At 44.7% G+C, this 27,347-nt stretch overlaps 1 protein-coding gene across 1 annotated transcript in view; it reads right to left on the reverse strand.

The window, feature by feature from the left end:
* The window catches only part of TTLL11 (tubulin tyrosine ligase like 11), a 185,759-nt gene that overhangs the window by 105,799 nt on the left and 52,613 nt on the right, over positions 1 to 27,347 (reverse strand). The window contains exon 4 of the mRNA XM_070430842.1: positions 9,218 to 9,793. Within this exon, the coding sequence (XP_070286943.1) occupies positions 9,218 to 9,793 (576 nt within the window). The remainder of the gene's footprint in view (positions 1 to 9,217; positions 9,794 to 27,347) is intronic.

Below are 27,347 nucleotides of genomic sequence, written 5' to 3' on the forward strand. Positions count from 1 at the left end.
TCCTCTGGGCATACTTGTCAAGCCAAATGGACGGCAGAACATTTTATAGGAGCCTTGATAATGGGATGAGTTCCCACAGTGCATTGCAGCACTATCACCATCATCTGAAGTGCTACCGATGATGACCTCGTTCTTCTTTAACAGGTTTTTCATTATGTTAAGGATCAGTAGTAGTCCATCAACTTCTCCCTCTCCTTTTGTTCTCCTCTATTAAGTTGCTTCTTAGCTAGATCTCTGAAAACCCAAGGCTACCTTTCTTAACCTTGGGTGTACATCAGTATCACTTAAGGACACCTTTCACAACCACTGTGCATCCCCAATCCACACCTCTGAGTCAGAATCTTCCAGAGTGGAACGCAGGCAAATGTATTTTGAATAACAAATTCCCCTGATGATTCTGATATACCATCTTAGCTAAGGAGAAGGGAATATTTATTAAGCACCTACTAGGCACCAGTAACTTCATTATCTCATTTAATCCACGTGACAGTGTATTTGAAGTAGAGATTATACTCTCCATAAAGCAGAAACTGAGTCTCAGAAAGGCCAATGGATTTCCCCAAGACCGCCTCCCTAGTAAGTGACAGAGCCGAACTTCACACCCAGCTAGGACAGGCTACGTAATTTGTGGGACCCAATGCAAGATGAAAACACAAAGCTCCTTGTTCAAAAAGTATTAACAATGTCATGATAGTGAGAACAGAGCACAAAACCAGGCACGGAGCCCTTCTGACCATGGGGCCACTGGGTGATTGCGCAGATCACATGCTCATGAATCTGGCCCACACCCAGAGCTAACTCCAAAAGCTAACCATTTGTTGGCCATCTGCCCTTGAACCCAACATGCTGACTTGGTGAGGCTTTCTCCTCTTCTAGCCTCTTTCAATTCCTTACAAGCCCTAAGCCACCCGTGCATCTGCATGAAACAACCCTTCACCTAGATAATTCCTCCTCATCCTTGAGATCACAGGTCCTAATTAGATTCAGACTCAGACAGTGAGGATGTCAGGCTCTTAAGAGACCTCTCATTATCTCTACAGGAGGTGATAAGATAGAAAGCTTATAACATAATTGATGCAATCCCAAAGTTTCAAAAAATAATGTGGAGAATAAAGAAAAGAAAAAGATATAGTTGCACCCTCCTCTGTAGACTCAAGAAGACCGGGGGGGGGGGGGGGGGGGAATTAATTTACTTGTCTAGATAGATAGATAGAATATGTATCAGTTAAATGATAATTATTAAACTGTGGCTTTATCCTTATTAATGAAATCAGAGCCTAAATGACCATTTGGGGGGATAATTCAAGACAAGGTTATTCTTCAAAGAAGGGCAATAAGGATGAGAAGCTGGGAAAAGTCATCCTCACTCTATTTTTCTTTCCCTGGTCATGAAACGAAAAAAAATGGTAATCCAGTAGAAAATGTTACATGTATTATAGATCTGCTTAATAATATATGACAAGTGGATATGAGTGATGAGGCCTTTAAGCGACTCTGGTGACATCATCCGTCTAACTTCAGACCTGGTCTGAGACATGTGATGTGGATGAGGCCACAGGGAATGGCAGGCTGCAGTACCAACGTTTATCATCCTTAGTCATCAACGTTTATTTTTTGCTACATCTTAGAAGTTTGGATTCCCACTTTCTCAGCCTGCTGGGCTCATTCCAGTTCAACACACAGCGGTTTCGTGAATGTAAAGCTATAGAATGTTGGAGAAGGGGTGACAAAACCTCATCAGCCATACTGACCTGAACCTGTCAGTGGCATATTTTCCAGAGCCCAAACTTTGGTGCCAGTAATTGAAGATGTTGGGTGCATGTAGTTGAAAAATGGTTTGGAGTCAGAAAGACCTAGGCTGCAATTCCAGCTCAGTCACTCATTCTAGTTAAACAACTCTGGTATGGTGCTTAGCCTCTTGGAGCTCATTTACCTTGTTTATACTAGTAAATGGAGATAACAGTGGCTACCTTGCCGGGCAGTTGATCATGGAAGGAAAAGGTACCTAGGACTATGTTCATCATACAGGAGGTATGATGACTCAACATATGCTGACTCCCTTTCCAGTTTCCTACTCGTCTCACTGACAGGAAATGGCATCTGTGGCTTTGGAGTCCAGAGGAGCTAATTTCAAATTTTAGTTTTGCCTTTAACTTGTGTATCTACAGGCAAGTTCCTTAGCAGCTCTAAGCTCCAGTTTCCTCACCTGTAAAATGGGAATAAGAACAGTCCTTACCTTAGTTCATTCATATGTAAAATAGCTATTGAAATGCTCCCTATGTCCTAGAACTATTTTAGCTTCTGGAAATACAGTGATGAACTAGACAAAGTCCCTGCCCTCATGAAGCAGGGAAGCAGGACCAAATAAAGATAGACTGTATTTTGCACAGTGCCTGACTGTAAGTATTTAATGAAAGTCAGCTTTAGTATATGTACTTTTTCACAAGTTCAAGGAAATATGAGTTGTTTTCTTTTCAAAAGTTCAATAAAAATGTTGCACCAATGGATCTCAATAAACAGAATCATAGAACGGGAAGGAGCTTAGAGTGGATCTTGTCATAAAATCCAAGAATGATGAGCTGGCAGAAAATTGGGATTTACTTGATCCAGTTTTTCAAAACGGGGTGTTTTTCTTTCTGGGAAAGCACTGGAGAGGCCAGATCAGATCAACTTTTACCTATATTCCATACTGGAATATCAACACTCCTCTGCCTAAAATCCCCACCTACAGAATGAAGTCCACATTCCTCATACAATTTCCTCTATGATCTGGCATCTGTCTCACACTCAGCTTTATTTCCCCCCACTCACTACTGCACATCTCAGGCTCCAACTGTGCCAAACTATGAGTAGTTCTAGAATGCTTTACTCCCCTCTGCCTTTATACTATTTTGCCTGGAAAACAAGTTTACTTATCAAATATTTAATGAGCACCTACTAAATACTAGGTACTGTTCTAGGCACTGGGGATAAAGCAGTGAACAAGGCAAAGGATGTTTTAACATCCTGCCCTTTTGGAGCTTACATTCCAGTGGAGAGAGACACACAACATGGGAATTCTGACCTAATGCAAGATAAGAACATTGAATGTAACAGTGGGGGAAAGGGAGGGTCTGGTGGTTTAGATAGGATGGTCAGGAAGTCCTTTCTAAGGTGACATTGGTCATCCCACTGTCTTCTGACTTGTATAGTTTCTGATGTGAACTTTTTGGTTACATTAAGTGGTTACATTTTAAAGCCCATTTGCAAGAGTTGCTTATGGAATGGATGTAGAAAGGAGGAAAAATAATAACTAAGGATGACTCTGAACACAATGTGTGTTTATTTTCTCTCTAGCTGCTTTTAAATTATCCTATCATCATTGGTGTTCCACAATTTAATTATGATAAGCTTTGAGTGTGCATGTGTGTGTATGTGTATGTATCCTACTTGGAGCTTCTCAAGCTTCTTGAACTGTGGGATTTATATTTTTGTCAAATTTGGAAATCTTTGGCCATTTCTTTAAACCTTTTTCTGTATATTCCCTGTCTCTTCTGCTCAGGGAACTCCAATTATACATGTTAGACCACCTGCTAATTGTACTACAGGTCACTGATGGTCTGTTCATTTATTTTTCCTGCCATTTTCCTATCTCTGTTTCATTTTGGATACATTCCATTGCTATGTCTTCAAGTTCACTGATCATTTTTCCTTCAGTGTCTAATTTGCTGTTAATCCCTTCCAGTGAAATACTCATTTCAGTCATTGTATTCTCCTCTCTAGAAGTTCCATTTTGGTTCTTTTTACTAGTCATAACTTCCATTTTCTCTTCATTAAGCTCATATTTTCTTTAAAAATTTTGTACATAATCATACACCTTAGCTCCCTCCTTTTCAGAATTCTGCTCACAGAATTCCAGCCACCTCAGCCTTCCCAAAATTTGATCTCCATTTCCTCAACTCATTGAGGTCACAGGGGTCTGTTTAGGTTTTTCTCTCCCTGGGCCCATGTTCCAGAAATTGCCCCAAACAGAAAACCAAGGCCACTATAGTTTTATTCTCTTCTTCCTCATGGATCCCAGTGCTGGGCTGTCTATTGTTCAAAGTCTTAAAACAGTTATTTCATGCATTTTGTCTGGTATTATACTTGTTTGCAGGGGGTTAGGTCCAGTCCTTTTTTTTTTTTTTTAATGTATTGGTTTTGTATGTATAGGTCCAGTCTTTGTTACTCCATCATGACCAGAAGCAAAAGTCTCAAGAGGTGATATATGAACAAGGACTGAATGAAGTGAGCAAATAAGTGATTTGGAGAGCTAAGCTAAAGCACTTCAGGCTGAATGAACAGCAAGAATAAAGGCCACTTTTGAAGAACAGCAAGGAGCAAGAGTGAGGGTGAGTAGTAGGAGATGAGGTCAGGTAAAAAGAAAGTGGACAAATCATGCAGCATCTTGGAGGCCATGGTAAGGAGCCAGGATTTTAAATGCAACGAGAACACTATTGGTGAGTTTGCACAAGGGAAGTAATTTGATCTGACACGTTTTAAAAGAATCACTTTGGTTACAGTGAGAAAAGGAGGCTATAGATATAAAAGTGGAAATAGGGGCATCAACTAGGAGGCTACTGCTGTGGTATAAGTGCAAGGTGATGGCTGCCTAGACTGTGATAGTGGCAGTGGAGCTGGTTAGAAGTGGTCACATTTTAAAGCCTATTTGCAAGAGTTGCTTATGGAATGGATGTAGAAAGGAGGAAAAATAATAACTAAGGATGACTCAGATTTTTGTTCTGAGCAACTAATTGAATGCTATTCATGTACTGAAGCAGGAAAGACAATGGAGAGTTGTTTCAAGAGGGAAATCAAGAGTTTCATTTTGGACATGTCAAGTGGGAGATGCCCAATAGAAATCCAAGAAAGAAGATTAAGTGTGCAGTTGGTTATACCAGTTTGGAGCTCAAGGAGAGGTCAAGACTGGAAATACAAATTTAGGAGTCAAGGGCACATAGCTGATCCTTAAAAGCTCTGGGGCTGGATGAGATCAGAGATGATTGTAGATAAGAGGGGAGCTCTCCGAGTATTGAGTCCTGGGAATCTCCAACACTGACAGGTCCAGAGGAAGGGGCTGAGAGGCAGGAGGGAAACCAGGAGAGCGTGGTGTCCCTCACCTTTTTCTGCTTGGTGAATTCTTCATGCTGTAAGCTCCTGCTTAAGCATCTCCTCCTCTGAGCAGCCTTCCCTGATTGAGTTAGGCAGTTAGTGACTCCCTTTTCTGTGCTCTCCCAGCATTCTGCACATACCCTCTTGCAGCATTTATTACAAGGAATTGTAATTCCCACATATTGGTCTTCCCCACTCTGCTGTGTACCAGTTAAGGGCACATCCATACCCATATACCCCACAACTAGCTCGTCTCAGTGAGTACCCAGGGCGTATGTGAGAGTCCAAAGGGGAAAAAAAGCCCAATATCAGAAGTGGTCAAGGAAGGCTTAACAGAGAAGGTGGGATTTGAGCAGTATCTTGTTGTAAAGCATTGGATTTCTTCCAACAAAATTACAAGAATAGGAGAGAGCATGGCAGGCCAAGACAGAAGAGAACAAACACAAATTATGTCCAAGAGACAGGAATTGGCTCTATTTGGTGAGCCTACAAGGTTCAGGAAGGGTATAGGGAAGTGAGGTTGGAGCCAGGCTGGGAGGCAGCCATCACTAGGCTAAGGACTTGGTTCTTAAACTAGGTTCCTAGGAACACTGGTGTTCCATTATGTTTAAAATGTGACAATTTCATGGTTTCATATACAGTGGGGCCTTGACTTACGAGTTTAATTCATTCCGTGACGGAGCTCGTAACTCAAATTACTCGTATGTCAAATCAAAAAGTGAACGAGACACGTGATGCTGGGCTGATGTTGTGGCATTCACTGTGATGTTCGCTGCGCCAACTAGTGGTGGGGTATCTGAAGCTGGCTCGTAACCCGAATTTTAGCTCGCAACTCAAAGCAAAAAATCAGCCGAGAGATGGCTCGTATCTCTAAAAACTCGTTAGTCGGGACACTCATAAGTCAAGGCCCCACTGTAACCTCAAGACGCTTCCTCAGAGACAATTTTGAGAACTGTTGTTATAAATAACAAGTGATATAATAATTAAAACTGTCATTTATTGTTTACTGTGCCAAATGTTCCATGTGGCATTCTCTCATTCAATCTTACAACAGTTCTGTGAGGTAGACACAAATAGTATCTCTACTTGCAGATAAGGAAATTGGGGTAAAGAGAGGTTAACTTGCCAAGCTTGCAGCTAGAAGTGCTGGAAGGAGAAGCTGGGATTAGCTCAAACCCAGGGCATCTGAGAACGAAACCCAAGGCCTTGCAAGACCCCTAGACTGTTTCTTCCCCTCCTTCCCACGGGCTGCCTGGGGCTGAAAGGGGAGGAAGAAGTCACAAGAACAATGAAGAAAGAGGAGAAGCACCTGAGGATCTAGGGAAGGTGTCTCCTCCAGACATGGGGGGGAAGGTCACACAGCCAAGGAGAGAATTAGACACGGAGCTATAGGCAGACAGAGACCGAGCAATGGAATTGGGATAGGGTGTTCTTGAACGCTGAGCTGGAAACTTTCCCTCTGCCTGTGCATTTCTGCCACATGAATCATCTATACCCAGACAGACCTCACTGTTTAAGCCAAGGTCACACTTCTGCCCTCAAGAAGACTGACATGAAGATATGTTGCTGGGGGCGGCCAGGGAAATGACAGGGGGAAAGGCCAGAATGACAGGGCGGCCACGTTCCTAGGCAACACATTACAGGAAACCTGCCCACAGCCCGAGCTATGCCAGCAGCTGCTATGGACCATCACGATTTCCCAAGTAGTTATTGTGGCTATGATTGGAAAGGGGTCGCAGTCACATGTTTAAGATAAATGTAATTTTATTGCCTGGGGTTTATGTCCTGGAATGCTGCAGTTTGGGCCAGGCCCAAGCTGCAAGTAAAAGAGGCTTCATAGCAAAGAAATAATGCATCATACTGTACATGCACAGAACATTATTACAGTTTGCAGAGCCCTGCATAATCTTCATCTCATGTGAGTTGGACAACAAGCCTGTAAGGTAGTTGAGGAAACTGAGGCACAGAGAAATTAAGTGACTTATGCAACATCACACAGCAAGTCGATGGCAGAACCATATGTCGTCCCCAAATCTTGGGGTTCCAAGTTAATTCAGGTGTATGAAACTCAAACTAACAAGTGTTTTAACAAATGATACGAATAAAAAAAGCAAGAGAGGTCTCCAAGGAGAAAAGGATAATATTTTATCAATTGCTGTGAGTCTGAAATGTGTGGTGACCACATTTCAAATACCTAACACTTTCTAGTTGTCAAAGCCTTTTCACCTACATTACTTCACAACGCTCCTAGGGAGGCAGGTAGGGAAGTAAGTGGTCATTCACAAAGAAACAGAGGCCCAAGAGCTCCCCCTGGAGTTTACTTCTGGTACTGTGCTCCTCCCCTGACCCCAGGCCTGGAAGCATTTAGTGTGGTCAAGCAATAGAAAATGGTCACAGGACTGTGGTTCCATTTGCTAGATGTGATCTGTCCCAACCAGTGGCCCTCTCCCTGTTTGCCCTCTAGTTCCCCACAGCTTGGGTCCCTGGTTCCACCCCAGTATCCACAGCAAGACAACCGCCCTGACCCTCCACCCTGCACTCTCACTGTGCCAGGGCTCTGTGGCTTGGCCATGCAGGCCAGGCCCACATGATACTCCTGGAATAGATGTCATGGCCAAACAGATGTGACCACACAGTCCCCCGGGATGACCCCTGGATGCCTCCACGTTGCAACTGTCCCCTTTGCCCTAACGTATTGATGGCTCCGGCCAGGCCCTGTTTTTTCTGGTGCTACCTCTAGGTTCTGCCCACTGGCCCTTACTAATGCCATAAGCTACGTACCTGATGGCTGAGCTGGACATCCTGCCTGGGAACCAAAGCCTGGGAGTCCAAGAGCCTACGGACAGGTCTCTGGATGACAATTAGCCCCTCCTGAAACTGATCATTGCCTGAATTCCCTCCCGCCCCAAAGGGTACCCCCAGCCTGCCTGAAAATCCTGCTGACTGGTGCCCAGCGCCTGCAGTAGCTTCCCTGGAGTGGAGCCTCCCTGCCCCCTCCGGGACTCGCCTCCTCTCCAGCTGTTACTTCCCTGTCACAGTTTTAGACAGAGGACTAGAAACAACCCTAGTGTTCATTGACAGGAGAACTGATGAACAAACTGTGCTCCCTCACAATGGGCTGTGCAGCAGTGGGAATGAAACGGCACCAGCGATTCCCATGAACACGCATGGAAAGAATGTTACTATGTCTACACACCTTACAACAGTTCTTATAAAGCGCAAAAGCAGCAAAGCAAACAATACGTTGTTTAGGGATACATTCAGGGTACTGTAAATATTTTTAAAGCAAGGAAGCGATAAACATAAACTTCAGGATAATGGTTGCTTCGGGGGTCAGAATGGGATGGAGCAGCGTGGTAATTGGAAGTCTGGGGTTGGGAGGTGGGTTGGGGATGATTATTTTGTTGCTCTGCCTCATAGCTTTCATATATGTCCGTGTATTCTTTTTTATATACAACTGCTGCAAGATACTTTAAAAGATGAGATGGAGAGGGTCCCAGACTCCGTCTTATTACCTCCTTCCCATTCTGGTTTATCTGGTGGCAGGAAACTGTGCCTTCTGGGTGCCATGGCCCGCCCCCCCTCCACTCCCCCCACACCCCCTCCCGCCGTCCTCACCTTCACAGCTAAATGACCTGAAAGAATGCTCTACCCTCATCCTCATTTCCTTCCCTACCACACTCTGGCTCAGTCCCCTAAATTCTGACCCCTGTCTCATCACACCACTGTCTCACTAGCAGCTCAGACAGTGCCCAGCCCCCTACTCAGCTGGCGGTAAAAATTGCTGAAAGAAAGAATGCATAAATGAATGACAGGCACTGTGGTTTGCATATGTTGTCTCATTTAATTCTTATAAGATCCTTAATCCTTTAAGGGAGGTACTATTTGTCTCATTTTATAGATGAGAAGAGGGACGTAACTCACCCCAAATCACACAGCTAGCAAATAGAAAACAGAAGTTGGACCCTGGTTTAACACTAAAGACCACACCAGCAACCACCCCTCCCCACCTCAGGCCACACACCCGCTCCTCGTCCCCCACGAGGCCAAGGCTGGGAACTCCCAGCTGGGAACTAGGGTTGGTTACCTGGAAGCATGTGGGCCCTGGCCTCCCTGCAGGGATGTCCGACTGGTAGAAAACTTTGAGCTCTGGAGTCAGGGCAATGACGGTCTTAATCACCAAGGAGATGATATCAGACCAGACCTTCTTGATGTCAACGCCTTTGGAAGACAACCTACAAAGAATGCTAGAAAAAGTCCTTTTGCTGCCTGTGCTAGTGCTGTCCGAGTGGACAAAGTTACCGCTATGGATGTTCAGGGAGTAGTTGGTTAAGTGCATAAAGATGTGGTGCAGGTTTTTGGGAGTGGGCTCCTGGTATGGCTCTGTACAAAATCTGGAGAGTCCATCTTTGGCTATGTAAATCTCTAAGGGGTCTAAGGACTTCAGTAAGACATACAGGCGAATGTCAAACTTGAGCTTGTCGATAAGGAGAGGTTTGCAGATGTACTCCTGGACCACCGCCGGCCTGCGCTGCAGGGTCCCTGCCAGGCGGATGTCACTGGGGTCTTTAATGAGGTAGATTCCGTCACCCTGACAACCACCATCAGGTTTCACAATAAAAGTGGGTTTCCAGGAGGGGTCACCGTCTTTCACCATTTGAACCTGGGGGGAGAAAAGAAAGGTTAGCATGATGTTCTTCTCCTCTCTGGACCCCCAAGACAGAGCAGGATGTTGGCAAATGTTTAGTAAATGAGTGACAAAGTGAGTCCTGCCTATGTGACACTCACTGAGCACCTGCCAGGGAGATAACACTGTGCTAGGTGCCAACACAGTAACCCAAGGCTGCCCCCCAATCTTGTCCTCCAGGAGGGAGATCGAGAGCACAGAGGATTTGCTGTCATAAGACCTGGGTTCGAATCCCAGATCTTTGCCGGTTATTAGCTATAACCCTGAGCAAGTCATGTAATTGATGATGATTACTGTTTAAGAGTACCTACTATGTGCCAGGCACTATATCAGGCACTTTACATACGTTATCTAAGAAAGTATGATGGCTCTCCTCTTATGATACAGAAAACAGGAAATGGTACATCAGTTGTTAAGAGTCTGGGTGTCGAATCAGGCTGCCTGGTCTAGAATCCTGGCCCTGCTACTTACTGTGTGACCTTGGGCAAGTTACTTAAGTTATCTGTGCCTTCCTCATCTGTAAAAGAGGAGAAAGAGTGTTCGGAAGATGAATGAGATAATAAACGCAAAGGGTTAAGCCCACAGGCCCTGACACATCCAAGGCAGCCATCAAGCCTAGCTGAGGCTGTTTTTCAAAGATGGAGTAACTATCAGGCTAACAGAGGGGCAGAACGGGGATTGAAATCCAGATCAAAGACTCTAATATGCTCGAACCTCCCTCTGTACTGCCATGTCTCGAGTTTCTTGTCTTAAAAATGGGAATATAAAACAAACCCTCATGGGTCACTGTAAAGAAGAAATAAACTGAAATGTGCAAAGGGCTAAGCACAATACTAAACACAGAGCCAGTGTACAGAAATGCTAGTTTCATCATTTATATCTCTTATTAGGCTCACCTAGTAGACGCAGCCAATCCTTCAGTCTATTGAGACTTTTATGAAACTAGATTCTGCCATCCGTAATATTTGCTGTCCTACCAGCTCCAGGTCAGCAAGACATTCACATAATTATCCAGGCCACTTGACCAGTCCAGTCAGTCAGTCTGGATCCAGGTCTGCATAATTCATATGCAGCCAATTCCCCGGACCCTTGTCATATCCTTCATGCAGCTATGGGGAATGTATGGGCTGAACGCCACGAGAGGAGGTTTTCACAGGGGGGCGGGGTGGAGGGGCTGGAGGAAATTGAAGGGTGGGCTTTAAAGCCACTCTCGGTGCCACATCTGGTGAGAAAGAGCCCAAGAACAGGCGATCCTTCCATTCTGAAGTGTGTAACTCAGAGTGCAGCGGCATGCCCCAGTGCTGGGCTCGCCTTGGCCTCCACCTTTGCTGTGTAAGCCCAACCCAGGACATGTGCACTCTGGGTTTTACTTATCTCTCTGACCAGCCTATATTTCTAAGTGAAGCTTTTGCCAATTCCTTGGGCACTATCAGTTACTCCAGGCTTGTAAGAGATCTTTAACAATGGAGAAACACTTAAAGCCTTAATAATGGCCCACATCAATTTTTTCCCCTTGTCAGCAGGATTCGAGAATGGAACCTCACCAGAGATCAATGCAAGCCTCCCTGGGCCCTCCACCAAGCCTTTCTTGCAACTGTGACCTTGACGTTGATGTGTAGTTATTTAATATTCATCCAAAGCATTCATACGTTTGGTCCTTTACAGTAAATAGAAGTGTGCTGGAGAAATGGCAGTTATGGATCAGGAAGTGAAAAATGTCAGGTTTGCACCGATGGGTAATTCCTCCCTCTGGAAAGCTTTTGCAATGCTGAAGATGCTAACAGTTTAATATATTATCAGGAGCAATATTTTCTCCTTTGAATCCAGTATATGCCTTAAATAAATTAAACTACATGGTCAATAGTCTCTGCCATTCATTGCATTACTGGATATTTCTTTTGCTCTTTGCCAGAGTAGTACCATACAAATCAGGATTATTAATACTAACAGAATCGCTGAATTTTTAGAACTGGAATGATCCTTGGAGATCAGCACAACCCAGTCCTCTATAATTCAAATGCCGAAGCTGAGGCTCTGAGAGGTGACATGACTTGCTTGGGTCCCACAACTGGCTAGGGCAGTGATGGCGAACCTATGACACGAGTGTCAGAGGTGACACGCGAACTCATTTTTTGGGTTGATTTTTCTTTGTTAAATGGCATTTAAATATATAAAATAAATATAAAAAATATAATTCTTTGTTTTCCTATGATTGCAAATATCAAAAAATTTCTATATGTGACACGGCACCAGAGTTAAGTCAGGGTTTTTCAAAATGCTGACACGCCGAGCTCAAAAGGTTCGCCATCACTGGGCTAGAGGGATAGTTAGGTTGAAAGCTGAGGTCTTCTCACCCCACTGCACATTCCCTGTGCCATTTTTACCTCTGATAAGATAAAATCAAAGGTTCTTTTTTTCCCCTGAATACTATAGGAAAGATTCTCTTAATGTAGCAGACACGATTGCTCTCTGTCCTCACATTAAAGAGGGTAGCCCTGAGCATGGCCTCCTTGGAACTGGAAGCACAGACCCCGAGTTTGCCAGGACCTCTGTCTGGGTTCCTGGCACAGTCAATGGGAAAGCCAGGTAGTTGTGCTGAATGTGGTTCCCTCAGCCCTCAGACCGTTCAGCAACTTCTATTTTAAAAAAGGAGAGAGATTTTCCAAAATTTCAAATCCATTCTCCTCTGAGGTTTTACTCAAGGGTGACCCTTTCCCCCCAGCTATTTAAAGTTATTAATGTTAAGAACTAATGCATTGGTTCTTAGCAAGAAGTCATGGACCAGAATCTAAATATAATCTATATAACTAGGCCCCAACCCTCCAAATTCTGATGTAATAGATGTGGGAAAAGACCTGGGAAGGCGTATTTTGGAAAAAGCATGGTGGGTGATTCTGACGTTCACTCAGTTTGAGAGTCACTGGGCTAATGTGACTTAACTAAAAAGATAATCTGGGATTAACATACTAAATGAAGTTTTCTGCATCGATGTCAGCCTGAACATGAGGAAGACCTGCACTTAGGCTAAAGCTGATGGTATCTCCATTTTTACCCAAACCTGCTGTTGGCTGTGAAATCCATTATCTTGTAACTGTATGCATTGATGGCTGAAAGAGATACCATGAGGATGTGGTGGCCTGATTGCTTGGCAGTCATCGGGCCTGTTAAAAAATTTATGTGTCTTTTACCGCCCCCTAGTGGATATTTAAGAAATATAACTGGGACAACCCCCCATTCCCCCCATTCAAAATTCCGACTCTTAGCATTAAGACACTCTATTAAGATGTTAAAATTGTCTCAAAGAAGCACCACTAAAAAGCTGTGGTACCGTTAGGGTAAGATTACACTTTGGGATGGACTCATCTCTAAAATGCCAGGGATAGCCAAGGTCACATTCATTTTCATACTCGGTCTTAACTATTTTCAGGGGTCCTCCCTGCTACACAGATTGACCGACCTGTTTAAATTCTCTCAGCTTATATAAACTTTTAAAATTTGGGTAACATGAGTATGAAATTCTGGAAATACATGCCATAAAAAATCATTAATTTGTATATTCCTCATTGAGTTTTTTTTGTATTTTCTAAACTTTCCATTAGGAAAAAAAATAGCAATATCAGGCAGCAGTGAGTGCCTCTAAATATAAAGATTTTCACAAGGAGTAGCTTTTGGTGAACAGACAGTTGTACCTCCCTGTTCGTGGCAGCATCGCTCACAATGGCCAGAGGTGGAAACGCCCCAAATGTCCATCAGCAGCAGGAGGATAGAAAGAAATGTGGCGTGTGCACACGGTGGAATGTTATTCAGCCATATAAGGAAGGAGATTCTGACACCTGCTACAACATGGATGAACCCTGAGGACACTATGTTAAGTGAAGTAGTAAGCCAGACATAAGAGGACAAATATGGTATGCTTCCACTTATGAGGTACCCAGTGTAGTCAAATTCATAAAGACAGAAAGTAGAATGATGGTCACCAGAGACTGGGGGAGGGAGTTAGTGTTTGATGGGTAGAGTTTCAGTTCAGGAAGATGAAAAAAGTTCTGGAGATGGGTGTGGTGATGGTTGGACAACAATGTGAATGTACTTAATGTCACTGAACTGGACACTTAAAAATGATTAAGATGGTAGTTTTATGTTATGCATATTTTCCCACAATTTTTATAAAGTTGAAAAATGTTTAAAAATAGAAAAGAAATAGCTTTGGTGTAATAGAAAGACTACTGAAGCGAAAGACAGAAATCTAGCTCCTATTCCCACTTTAGTCGGGTGACCTTGAGAGAGTGACCTTGAAAGAGTCACCTGACCTCCTGGCCTCTGTTGTACTCACCTATAAAATAAAGAGGTCACACTAAGGTCCCTGGCTTCTGCCAGCACACAAGTTCTAACAATGATTTATCTTGACATCACCACAGTTGAAAGCTGTGTTATAAACACGTAAGTGACATTAGTCGGCGGGGAGTTCATACTGAGTTGCTGTGAGCAGCACCTCGGGATAATCTACCAGAGCGGATCTGGATGGGAGATTTACGATGCACTTGAGGAAGTTGGCTGGGCATCGGGGGGAAGCAAGCTAAAATATTTTGAGGGAGAAATTCAGCAACAGGAATACGAAGCCATAAAGCACTATTAGCAGTGAGGGGCAGGTAGGAGGATGATTTCTTAAGAAACTGTATCTGCAATACCCGGGAAGTCAAAGCCAGTTAGAGTAGTCCTCTATCACTCAGATGGATGTATATCCCATCTTAGCAGCCCAGGCCCTTCATGGCACAGGCACAGGCAGAGCTTAAGTAAAAACAAGCCTCTGGGGAGACAAACATGTCACAAAGCACATGCTGGACATGGTGCAGGGACCAGCCCTTTCCCTCTTCCAGCTTCAGCAGACCGAGCCTCACACTCTGCTCCCAGCATCAGGCAATTCCTGAGTCAGTTGAAAATTAGGCTACCCAGGGCCAGACTATGAGGTAGCAGTTGAGGCGAAGAGGAAGAACTGAGCAGGAAGATGCTGCCACATGGGTTTTATGAAGGCAGGAGAGAGTGGCATATGTCTGGGGAACTGCAAAGAGCCCTGATGGCTGGAGAGCAGAGAGTGGGTGGAGCGGGGAGAGCACTAGAAATCTGACTGTGAGACTGCCGGGCAGATCACTGCAACAACAATCACAGCAGCCCATACCCACCGGGCACGCACTCAGGTGCTGTGGGAAGCACTTCACACGAACTAACTCATTCAATCCTCAACAAGCCTATTTACAGATGAGGAAGTGGGGACCCAGGGACATGAAAAAATCTGCCAGAGGCACACAGCCAGCAGGACTGGGTCAATATCCGAGTGCAGGCATCAGGCTCCAGCAACCACGTGTAGAATGAATGAGGGTATGTGAGGAAGGGGAATGGAAGACCAAACCTGGGTATGAGAGGGGGCCTGGCAGGGAACGGCCCTGAATATCATTTTGGAAAGTTTGGACAATGTCCTGAAGTGATGAGGAGTCAGTGAAGGTTTTGAGGAGGAAGCAACATAATTAGCCGTGTACTTAGAAATATCATTCTGGCTGCTGCGTAGAAAATCTGGGGGGTTGGGTATGAGGTCAGGGACAGAGGGGAAATGCCTGAGGGGAAACGCCTGAGTTGAAGCTCGCAGTGGAGTTAGGGAAAGGAGTCTGATTTGAGGAATATTTTGGAGGTAAGATCGACAGGACTGGGTGACTAGGTGAGGGAGACAGGAGCATGTGGGACTACTTCCGAATGTCTAGATGGATATTGTTATATTCACAGGGCATATAAGAGGAGTGACAGGGGTTTAGGGAATGCTGGGAAGAGGATGAGCCAGATAGAGGGACCTACAGGGCACCCAGCTGGGGAGGTTCCATAATTGTATGGAAATATGGGCCTGGAGCTTGGGGGAGAAATCCGGGTCCTCTGGTCCTCGGATGATGGCTAAACGTTCTACAATGGGCCAGGCTACTTGAGGAAAGTATGGGCAGGGAGAAGAGGACACCTGGGAACGAGAGGTGGGGTGGGCAGAAAAGATCACAAAACACCTTGTATTTGTACTTGAACTGTAAGCAATGGGTGGATTTGCAACGGGTGGGTAACATGGCACCCATATCACTCTGGCAGGATGGTTTGGAAAGAATAAGGGAGATTTGGGGCCTAACAAAGTCCCAAAGAGCTGGGCATTGGCTGGGATGGGATATGGCACAGGTAGGCTCAGAGGCACCTGGTGACTGGATGGAGGTGGAGGGTGAGGGAGAGGGATTCAGTAGTGCTAGGGGAGGGTACCATCTACAGATTTAGGGAATACAGGAAAAGGAGCAGTTCTGGGCAGGTGAGGGGTGGGGGTGGGGGCAGGGGCAGGAGTTCACCTCATTGACTGAATATCAATTGAGCACCTACAGCAACGGAGCCAATTTAGGACTTCATAACCTCATTCCTCAAGCACCTTACTGGTCATCAAAACCTGACTGTGTTGCCCAGCATATCTCATAGATGATTAATTTTGATATAGCAACTCTCCCAGTGTTAGCAGAAATAAGAACTGCTGTCTGGCAGCAGTAAGACTCAGATTTTTAAACTCAGACGTGGGATATCTGGAACCTGATGGTTAGAGTAGGGCAGCCACAGGCCCCAGGGCAAACTGTAGGACCTCCCACTGTGTGGCCAAATATTCTCAGCACTCCCTGGCTTTCAGGAATTCCAGTTAAAAAAACAAACCTAAGTTGCAAAACAAAGCCTTTGCTCTTTTAATCACTGATGCATACCCTGGATTTACTTGAACAGTTTAAAGACACTAACGAAAATTGTTCCCAAGGACCAACTCCTTGGCATGGCTGAGAGGGTCCTCCTTCCTGGAAACTAGCTCTCTCTCCACAGCCCATTTCCTGCCTTCCCGCCCCGCCCTCTTCCATGCCTCCCTCTGTGCTGCACATGTGCTTCCCCTCGGCCTCCACTGGCCTCTTTCCCACTTCTTTGCCTGCAGAACTCCTGCTCATCATCCAAGGCCCAGCCCACAGGTTCCCTCTGAGAATCCTTTCCTGGCTCACAACCCTCCAGGCAGAACAGCCACTCTCGTCCTCTGTGCTCCCACGGTGGTGGCATCTAATCTTTCTCAGCACACCTCTATCACACTGTCATGTAACTACATGTGTGACTTTGAATTTAGAGCTATATTATATTATAGCTACATAGTTAAGTACATTATGAAAGCTAAGAATATGGGTGCTGAAGCTAGACTCCCTCCAGTGCTGGAGAGCCCAGCCCTACTGCCACTTAGTAGCTACATAACCCTCAACTACTTCCTTACCTCTCCGGCCTCAGTTTGTTAACCTGGAAAACGGGAGTAATAGTAGTGCCTCTGCCATAGGGTTGGTGTGAGGATTACAAAAGGTAAAGAATGTGAAGTGCCGGGGCTAACAAACGGTGAGCTATTATTGTTATTGATTGTCTCTCCCATTTGAGGATGTGCTCGCTGAGGATGAAGACCAAGTCTTATTTTACTCACGATTCCCAGTATATAGCAGAGTGAGTGCTTAATAAATGTTGTCCAAAATGAAGTGATAAGAAAGCTAGATTGCCATAGCATTTATGAACCCAGGAACATTAGTTAATATATATCTAGTTGACAGATTGCCAGATAAACTAACTTGTTCTATAGAAACAAAAGTATTTTAATGATAAGAAAGCGGAAAGGGAAAACTACCACCCATGGAACACATCTCCTGCGTTATGTGCTATGCGGCCACCATCCAGGGAATCCTCACAACAGCCCTGCTAGGAGGGTGGATCCCAGGGCCAAGGTCACACAGCCAACGAGCAGTAAAGCTATAATGAAACCAAGGTGATCAGAGTCAAAAGTCTGTCATCTTTCCATGACAACTATGTTCTTTGGGAAAACTCAAAGCAGTTGAGATGTAGGAACTCCTGTTTAATACAGTAAGGAGGGAAAGCACTGTGGGAATACAAAGTTATAGCCAAGCCAACCTGCTCATCTTGCCTGAGTTGGGGCCAGCAGGGTAAGAAGAGGGACTCCACACAGCCACAGAGCTAGTTGCCTATATCTTCACATCCGGCCAGGAAGGAATTATCTCACACACACACACACACACACACACACACACTTTATAAACAAAGAAACGGAAGACTTGCCCAAGGCCACACAACTAGTGGCAGAGCTGGAACGAAATCATAAAATTTCCAGATTTCCAACCCCAGGTTCTTTCTACCATAAGTGATGGGTGCACTGAAGTGGTCTTTCAGACAAGACCATAGGAATAAGCACTCTCTCCTCATTCTCAATAACAACATTGAGTGTGTTTGGTATTACAATAAATTTCAGTGCTTTCCAGAGCTGTCGCCTTATTTAATGATCAATTTTCCATTCTAGGGAGAATGAGGACCTTGAGGTCCAGAGAATAAAGTAAGAAGCCTGCAGTCCCCCGGCCAGAAGTCCTGGGGCCAAGGTGCCCTTCCCTTTGAAGGTGCTCTCAAATTTACCTGGGAGGTGACAGAGCATCACGAGGCAGCTTGGGGAAGCTGGCCCTTCTGATCATGACAACCAAATAGCAAAGAGGAGTCACTCTGCGCACTTTCCAAATCCAGTGTTTTCAAGGCAATGTAATGGATCCCACTTTCAGTCAATAGCAACTTTATGTGGCCATAATCCACCCATCATTAGTGAATAATCAAAGAGCCACTCTAGAACACACCTGGGACAATAAATCCTGCTTAACAGGAAGGGACCAGTTGTGAGACTGTCCATGTTCCTTTCAGGTCGCCCCATAACGCCTGAACCCTTATTGTTGGAGACTCATGAGGGGAGTGAGAACCCAAGGACAGCTGGTTCACTGGCCAGGCCAGTCAGCCCTGCCTGGCCTGTCCCACCCTCCTCCTCTCCCCTGAGTTTCCCTAGCACAGGGGCTCAGACCAGGCCTGCTGGGCCTGAGGTTACTTCCTAAGGGCCTTGGGGCATCCCTGAGCATGGGGGCCCTAGGGTGCTGCTCCCCTTCACCTGCACCGGGGCCACATATCTGAGTGCCCGTGGGGAGCAGCAGAGTGCAGGGCACGGGCTTTGGAGACAGACCTGGGTTCAAATTTCAGATCAGCTGCCTCAGAGCGGCAGGGCCCTGGCTGAGCTACCTGACCTGTGTTCAGTATCCTCCCCCGTCACAGGAAGAACAGTGCCCAGCTCCCATGCTGCTGTAAGGATAAAATAATACCTCGCATTTGGACTTAGCACAGCGCTATAGTTGGTATTAGTTTCTGTATCACTCTGCCTTGGTTTCCTGATCATCCTCCAGATTCCCTACTGAGGCTCATCTTGGTTCCCTGGTGACTGGGCCTGTCTCAGCTGTTTCCTGGTCCCCTTGGATGGCAGCTTCACCTTTCCTCTACTCCTTTGGGCCACCCAGCAGAGTCCAGCCCACAGCCTGGTTTGCCGCCCTGGCCTCACAGGCCTCACTCCCTTCCTTTCTTCCCCACAGACTCCTACTGAGGTCTCAGAAGGCATCGCGGCTGATTCCATCCGAACACAACACTCGATTGCTGAGTAAGCTCCCCTTCCAGCTAAAATCGTTTTTCCGATACTGAGGCTTTCCTGCTAATGAACTGGCGAAATAATCTTTAGCTCACCTCCAAATGTATACGACTCCATTATCATCAAAAGCCCTAGCTTTCCTCCTTCCCAGCACCAGAGTCCCTCATATGCCTCTTACATTCTTGCCATACTTTACACAGTGCACTTTACTATGAGACTATCCGTGTCCTATTTGCAACTCTCCCAATGCCCTTCCACCCTCTGAGGGATGACGAGTGCCAGGCACTGGGGCAGGCCTGTCACCATGTACACAGGAGATCTAATCTACAAGATAAGTAACAGCATTTTCATTTTGGGATTTTGTAAGGAGAGGTTTCCCTCTACTACATGGAAACCCGCAAGCCAAGACACCAATCTACTCGAGAACCAGGCTGGGCAGCCAAGTGCCTGCCGGGGACCAGACAATCATCAGCCTGATCGTTGACACCAGGAGAGTAAGGACAGGGTCTCCACAAGAGCTGGATTCCAGCCGCTGGTTTAAATGTCAGGGAGAAGCGGGAAGGTGTTGACATGGAAGGAATTACTTCGACATGCCTTTGATCACCGATGCTCTGTGGTGTTCTAAATGAGTGCGCTGGTTGGAAGCCAAGCGGGGCCGAGTTTTACAAAGAAACTCCTCCGGTGCCATGGAAGGCCAGCTCCGTATGCCACTTTTCCTTAAATAAACACTGCGTTCCCTCCCCCTTCACTTCAATAGGAGCAGGTGACCACGGAACGAGAACGTGGGCTCAGCTCTCCATGGGCTCACAGGGAATGTCAGCCCAGCAGTCCCTTCCTAACCTCTGGCCATCACTTAACTTCAGTCACCTGTGAGAAAACTGCCCTGTTTCCTTAAGGAATCTGAGAGGGAGTGGAGGACCTCTCTCCATGCGGGAACAGGCTCCGCTGTCTCTTCCCCCAAATCCACTTCCCTTGGGGGATATCTCACTAGTCACTGTCCCACAACAACGAACTTGGACAGGAGGGGAGTCTGACGCCCTTTAGTGCTTGGAACCAAGCATGGGCTCCCACACTTTCCTTAGTTCCTCCCAACCCAGGTGCAAAGCTTTAAAGGCTTTACCAATGACCCGAGGGGAGCAGAAGGGAGATACACAGAGGAGAGACTGCAACTACATAGTTTTGTTTAGAGACTCTCATCTCAGCGCCAGGGCTCTTCAGTGTGCCCCCCGGTGGTGGCAGGCAGTGTCTTCCAGGCCCTAGGAGCACATCAGGTCCCCGGAGGCTCGGCTCTGAGACCTCGCCTATGACCCATAAAGACAGGGCAGCTGTGCTACAACCTCAACAGGACAGCATTTCAGGATGTCAGGATACGATCCCATAAACTAACAGTCACAGAGAGATGTGCACAAAAAATAGTAGGGTATTTGTTACCCTACAGCAACACTAACCCATCCATGTAAAAAACGGGATTACGATAAACCTCTCTGGCCCAGCATTTCCAGCCATGCATGCCCAGGAACACTTGTAAAACTGTAATGCACCTGGAGAACACCGACAGGAGCTCACCTACATTCTCATTAATAATGTGGACCGATTATCATTTCAGTGTATAAGACATGGTGACACGGTGACATTAGTCAATGGTGACATTAGTCAATATGTATTATAACACTAAATATACAACAATTAATCTGAGGGACCATTTACTCCTTTGCCTTCACCTTGAATCCAAATAGGATTGATCTCCTTGTTAGTGGTTCGCCCGGATACTTTTTAAAGCATTCCCGGTTATCTAACAAAGGGGGAGTCCACACACAGCAGAGATAAGTCTGAGTGCTTTTACTCTGATAAATCTTTCTACCCCGAGCTGTAAGCGCTTCCTAAATATCTAGAAGTTGCTTTAAACGTGTCACACTGAGGGGAGGAAAGGAGCAAGAGAAAGAAAAGGCCATTCATTGAGCATCATGGTGGGTGGTCTACAGCGATCTTATTTAATACTTATCCCATGAGCATCTGCCAACAGCCCATGAGGCAGAGTCCTTGCTGAGTTTTACAGAGGAGAAACCAGCTATTTTTTAAGATGATCGTGTACAGGCTGGAGCCTGGTCACCTGTCCAGGTGTGGAAGGGATTCCCCTGGGGGAATGGCCTGGATGGTTTCTCAGGTCCTTTCCAATCCCTAACATTTGTTTGTTCTTTGCTCTCTAGGCCTCAGGAGTATCTCGGACTTGCTGTGTGACTGGGCCAAGCCTCTTTCCTTCTCTGGGTCTCAGTTTCCTCATCCATACAATGGAGGCATTTCTCTGCTCAGGATTCTCTCTAGACGCTCTCTGGAGAACAAGGGTTATGACAAGACTGCCTACAGGATAGCATTGTGCTATGAGAGGTCACAACCTTGCTCCCCCGTGGGGATGCCCACCCTGTGTGCAGTGAGACCGAGGCTGCCTCCCTCCCTAGGCAGGGACACAGAGCGGGGTCATCCTTATTCTCAAAGTAAGGTGGAAATCAGGGAAACCTGCAGTGTTGGACACAAATCTGGAAAGTTTAAAAATTAAATGCCTTTAAGCAATATACAGGTATTTGTGTTTCTTAAAGGAAAAGAAAATGCTCTTGCTCCACAGAGATCAATCAGTGCTTCTCAGTGAGACCGATACTGCCACCTAGGGAGGGTTTTGGAAATTTTGGGGAGTGCTTTTTGTTGTCCCAGTGAATGGAGAGTATTACTGGCATTTGATGGGCAGGGGTCTGAATGCCAGACTCCCACGCACTGGGCAGCCCCGCCGCACCTTCATAAAGTGAAAGACCTATTTATGTATGACGTAGAGATAGCCTAGACCAGTGGTCGGCAAACTCATTAGTCAACAGAGCCAAATATCAACAGTACAACGATTGAAATTTATTTTGAGAGCCAAATTTTTTAAACTTAAACTATATAGGTAGGTACATTGTTATTAACTTAATTAGGGTACTCCTAAGGCTTAGGAAGAGCCACACTCAAGGGGCAAAAGAGCCGTATGTGGCTCGAGAGCCGCAGTTTGCCGACCACGGGCCTAGACCCCTACCCACTGTCACGTGTAAACAAAAAGAATTTCCCTCATGACTTAATTTTAGCATCACTATTTTCTAGGAATGCAACAACCATGTAAATACAGGAAAAATTATACTTCACCTCCCACGCCATGGAATTTTATCAAATATTTCAGAAGCACTGTATCGCTGAAGCGCAAACATGGCTTATGGTATCTGAGTTACCCACATAACACAATGTGATTATATGTAAAGAACAGTTTAAAATGCCAAATATTTAGCCCAGCCAGTGATGCTCAGTGGTTGAACGTCAACCTATGAACCAGGAGGTCACAGTTCAATTCCAGGTTGTGGGCTTGATCCCCAGTTGGGGGGGGGGGGTGGGTGCAGGAGGAGGCAGCCAATCATTGTCTCTCTCTCTCATTATTGATGTTTCTATCTCTCTCTCTCCCTCTCCCTTCTTCTCTGAAATCAATAAAAATATATTTTAAAAAAGAAAAAAGCCAAATATTTAAAAATATCATATTTATATCATGTATAATATGTAGACATATGAGAGAGAATATGAATAATGTTAATCAAATTGTCCTACTTTCCTTTTATCCAAACTCATTCATGACAGGTAGGTGCAAGCATCAGGCCACTTCATTACATATTCTTATGTAACTGTGCCCCCAGAGCAGTTACTTATTGAAATTTTGTTATAATTTTGTTAAAAATAAAATTTTGTTATAAAGAACTTTTTCTTATTTTTCTTTTTAAAATAACATTTTGGTGGTGTTGTCTTTTAAAGAACTATGTGTGAAGGTTGATTATATTTCATTCAGGATGGTAAAGAGAATGTCACAAAATATGTTTATAAAAGGGGAGGGCACTGGACTGACACCCCTATAGCCGTGAGCACACTTAGCACCAGCACAAAAACACTAGGGTTTCTTGGAAATTTGGCTGATTCCCAGGTTGGTGCAGGGAAAACACGACAAAGCCTGGGGCCTCTTGTTGTGGCAGAACAGAGCTCTCAGAGAGTAATAGGGGCTGCTGAGAGGACACCAGGCTCCACTAGACAAATCTAGGAGCATCTGAGCTTCAAAATAAATAAAAGAGGATTATAACTCATTGAATGACATAAGAATCCACTAGTCCACACTAATGTGCATGCATATTCACATAGATAAATAAATTAAAAGGCAAAGTTCTTCCTTGCAGTAGAAACTCAACTAACAAATGCAGAAGGAATGGTGGTTAATCACCATTTGGCAAACATCACAATAATAACTGATTTAGGCAAGAATCATTAACTGAGGTTAAAACTAGATGTAAAAAGTTTGAGGAATAACAAGATATTACATAGTCTTAAATACTTAATCATTAGAAAGGGGGAAATGGCAACTCCTCAGTGGAAATCTGGCAGACACCAACTTAACCAAATGATTAAAGGTAACGTCACCAGTAATGAGACATGTTGACATCATGTGCCCCCAGAGATGATACCCCTGAGAAAAACACAACACAGCTTCTGTGCTATTCCTGCCAAAAATGTATTTCCTGAACCTAATGAGGAAACCCCAGAAAAACCCAAATTGAGGGGCAGTCTGCTAAATACCCTGTGCTCATAAAAAATACCTATCGCATGAAAACAAAAAAAGACTGAGAAATTCTTCCAGATTAAAGGAGACTAAAGGGGCAATTGTCAAAATCTGAATAAATTCTGAATATGATTAAATCATAAAATAGTATTGATCGATGTTAATTTCATGATTTCAATAATTACATCGTGGCTATAAAAGAAAATACTCTTTTCTTTAGGAAACTAGAGGCCTGATGCATGAAATTCGTGCAAGGGGCTCGGCCCTCACAGCCCTTGCAGTCCCGGCTTCATTCAGAATGTTATCTGGAAGGATGTCCGGAAGGATGTCTGGTCTAATTAGCATATTACACTTTTATTGTTATAGATATGCACAGTATGCTTAGGAGTAAAAGGGCATCATGTATGCAAATTATTCTCAAAAAGGAGGGGAGGAGCGCAAATGTAGCAAAATATTAACATTTGGGGTTGAGTGAAGGGTGTACAGAAAGTTTTTTATTATTCTTACAAGAGAGCCATTAGTTCCAAAATAATAGAAAAGCACTTATTAGATCTATTCTAACCAAACAAGTCCTTTTATCCTACTCTTCTAAGACTTCTAGAAAATGTATGGGGTTAATTTCAGGAGGCAAGGAGGGAGGCAGTGCAAGTTTGGGTGTGAGGGAAGGACAGAGAATCATTCATTAATGAGGCCAGAGAATTCAATTATAGCATCTTTCTAAATTCAAATCTCGACTTCACGTCGCCTTTCATTAGAACTCCTCCAAGAAGCAATTACACAGAAAAGAAGCTGAACAAGAAACAGAGTAGGAGAGACTTCTTCATTTCTTTGGAGATCAGGAAAGAAGGTACAGGCAGAGCAATTTTCATAATTTCCCTTTGAAATAGGCACTGATCTCAAGATTGGTTCCACTATTTTCTTACAGAAAATTAGGCATCTCTACTCAAGTGACTAAGGCAACATCACGAAGAACTTTTGCAAAATGAAAGGACAAAAATTGAAGGGTGACAGATGACCTTTTCTTCACTTTAGAAAGCGGGGTTTTCTTGACCTTTAAAACAGTCTCCCAGAAAAATGTTTACCTCTCTTTTTCACAGCTTGCCTTTCTTTAGAGGGGAGTGGGGGACACGTTAAAGCAGCAGCCCTCGAATGATAGTACTTACCTCAAAATTCCTCATACAAAATCAGGACTGCAACGCAGCAAGATGATAATAGATGTCATTTAAAGCGCTAACTGCATTTGGGACCAAATTGACGTGTAGAAATTAAACAATAGAGTTTCTACTTTTAAAAGTATTATTGTACTAGGCTGCTTATGGGGGGAGGGGGAACCTTAGTGGGAAAATGTTTAAGCCACGCTTGATGCCATTCGGTCAAAGAGAAGTCTTAGCTCTTTCCCCTCCTAAAGGATCTATCATCAAATAATAAGATGACTAGTCTCAAGATTAGTTTTTTATTAAAAATTAAAATAAAGCCATTTCCAATAAGCCAGAAACACCGATAATACTTTGTGTAAACAGTCTTAGAGCTAGCTTAAATTTCCATCTCAGACCACAAAACTTCTTTCCGTATTCATTCATTTCACACATATATACCTGAGTATCCCCAGATGGAAATGACTCTCTAAGCTCCCTGGGAGCCCCCAGTTTCACAGGGACAGAAGATAAGTAAATGTCCATTCCTGAGGGGATAGAGTATGATTCTCATAACATCCCTGTGGTGTTACAGGTTTTGAGGAAACTGAGGCTCAGGATAATTAAGTAACTTATCCAGGTACACACTTTAAAAGTGATGAAGGAAGGATTTTAACCCAGGTCTCAATGACCCGAGCCCTTGCCTCACTATCTCTCAACCAGAAGCACTGCCACAAAATAGTGTGTTGGGGGCCTTATAATTGAGGGAGAGTCCAGAAGGGGTCCTAGAGGAACTGTCCATGGGTCTGGGAGGCAGGAGAGTAGGAGGTGGAGTGGGAGAGGGGGTATCAGAAAAGGCCTTCATAGATTTGGTGGCATCAACTCTGACACAGAAAGTTTGTCAGGTGGACAAGCACAGAAGAGACAGTCAGAGGTGCAAGAACTTGGGCAGATATGAATCTTTCTGAAAGGGCTTTAGAGGGAACCAACAGGAAGGATGTCTTGGCTTAGCCAATATTTGCTGGCCTCAGCCAACCACTTCACAGGGCTCGGGACGGAATGTGCAGATACAGCTTCAGTGACCCTCCTGGTGGGGTGAGGTGGAGGTGAGGAGCCAGCCAGCCCCCGTGGGGTTCCAGAAGCAGCTGCAGGGCAGCCTTCACCATCAGCGCTTCCCTACGCCCAAGACTGCACTGACCCAGCATTTGCAAGAAGATGATTGATTACATAAGGCCCTTTGTGCTCCAACTAAACCCTTGGCAGCAGAAATTTGTGAAGAATTTTAACTCCAGCAGGGAGTTTTATGGAAGTCCAGGAAAGCCAAACTCACAGAATCAAAAGGTTAGAAGTGGAAGGAACCTTAGTTATGTTCTGCAATCTTTTCTTCTTGCAGAGGAAGCACTGAAGCCTGGGGATGGGGGTGTAGATGACTTGGCCAGCGAAGAGGTGGCAGCAGGGTATGACACCAAAAGCACAAGTAACAAAAGCCAACATCAACAAGTGGGACTACATCAAACTGAAAAGCTTCTGCACAGCAAAGGAAACTATAAACAAAATGAGAAGTCAATCTACAGAATGACAGAAGATATTTGCAAACCATACATCTGGTAAGGGATTAATATCCAAGTTATGTAAGGAACTCATACAATTTAATAGCAAATAACAATAATAATTTCATTTAAAAATGGGCAGTGGGCCCGAACAGAGAAAACATACAAATGGCCAACAGGTACGTGAAAAGATGCTCAGAATCACCAATCATCAGGGAAATGCAAATCAAAACCACAATGAGATGTCACCTCCCACTGACTGGTATGAATGTAAATTGGTAGTCACTATGTAGAACAGTATAGAGCTTCCTCAAAAAATTTAAAACTAGAACTTCCATATGATCCAGAATCCCACTTCTGGGTAAGGAAATGGAATCACTATGTCTAAGAGGTATCTGCATTCTCAGATTCATTGCAGCATTGTTCACCATAACCAACACATGGAAACAACCTAAGTGCCCATTAACAGATGAATGGATAAAGAAAATCTCTCTCCTCTCTCTCTCTCTCTCTCTCTCTCTCTCTCTCTCTCTCTCTCACACACACACACACACACACACACACATACACAGAGAGAGAGAATATTATTGAGCCATAAAAAAGGAAATCCTGCCATTTGCTTTTTTAAAATATAGTTTTTATTGATTTCAGAGAGGAAGAGAGAAAGAGAAAAATCAATGATCAGCTGCCTCCTGCACATCTCCTG

The sequence above is a fragment of the Myotis yumanensis genome, unplaced genomic scaffold (genome assembly GCF_028538775.1).
Source record: "Myotis yumanensis isolate MYYU_CA2020_CCGP unplaced genomic scaffold, mMyoYum1.0.hap1 SCAF_12, whole genome shotgun sequence".
NCBI classification, from domain to species: domain Eukaryota; kingdom Metazoa; phylum Chordata; class Mammalia; order Chiroptera; family Vespertilionidae; genus Myotis; species Myotis yumanensis.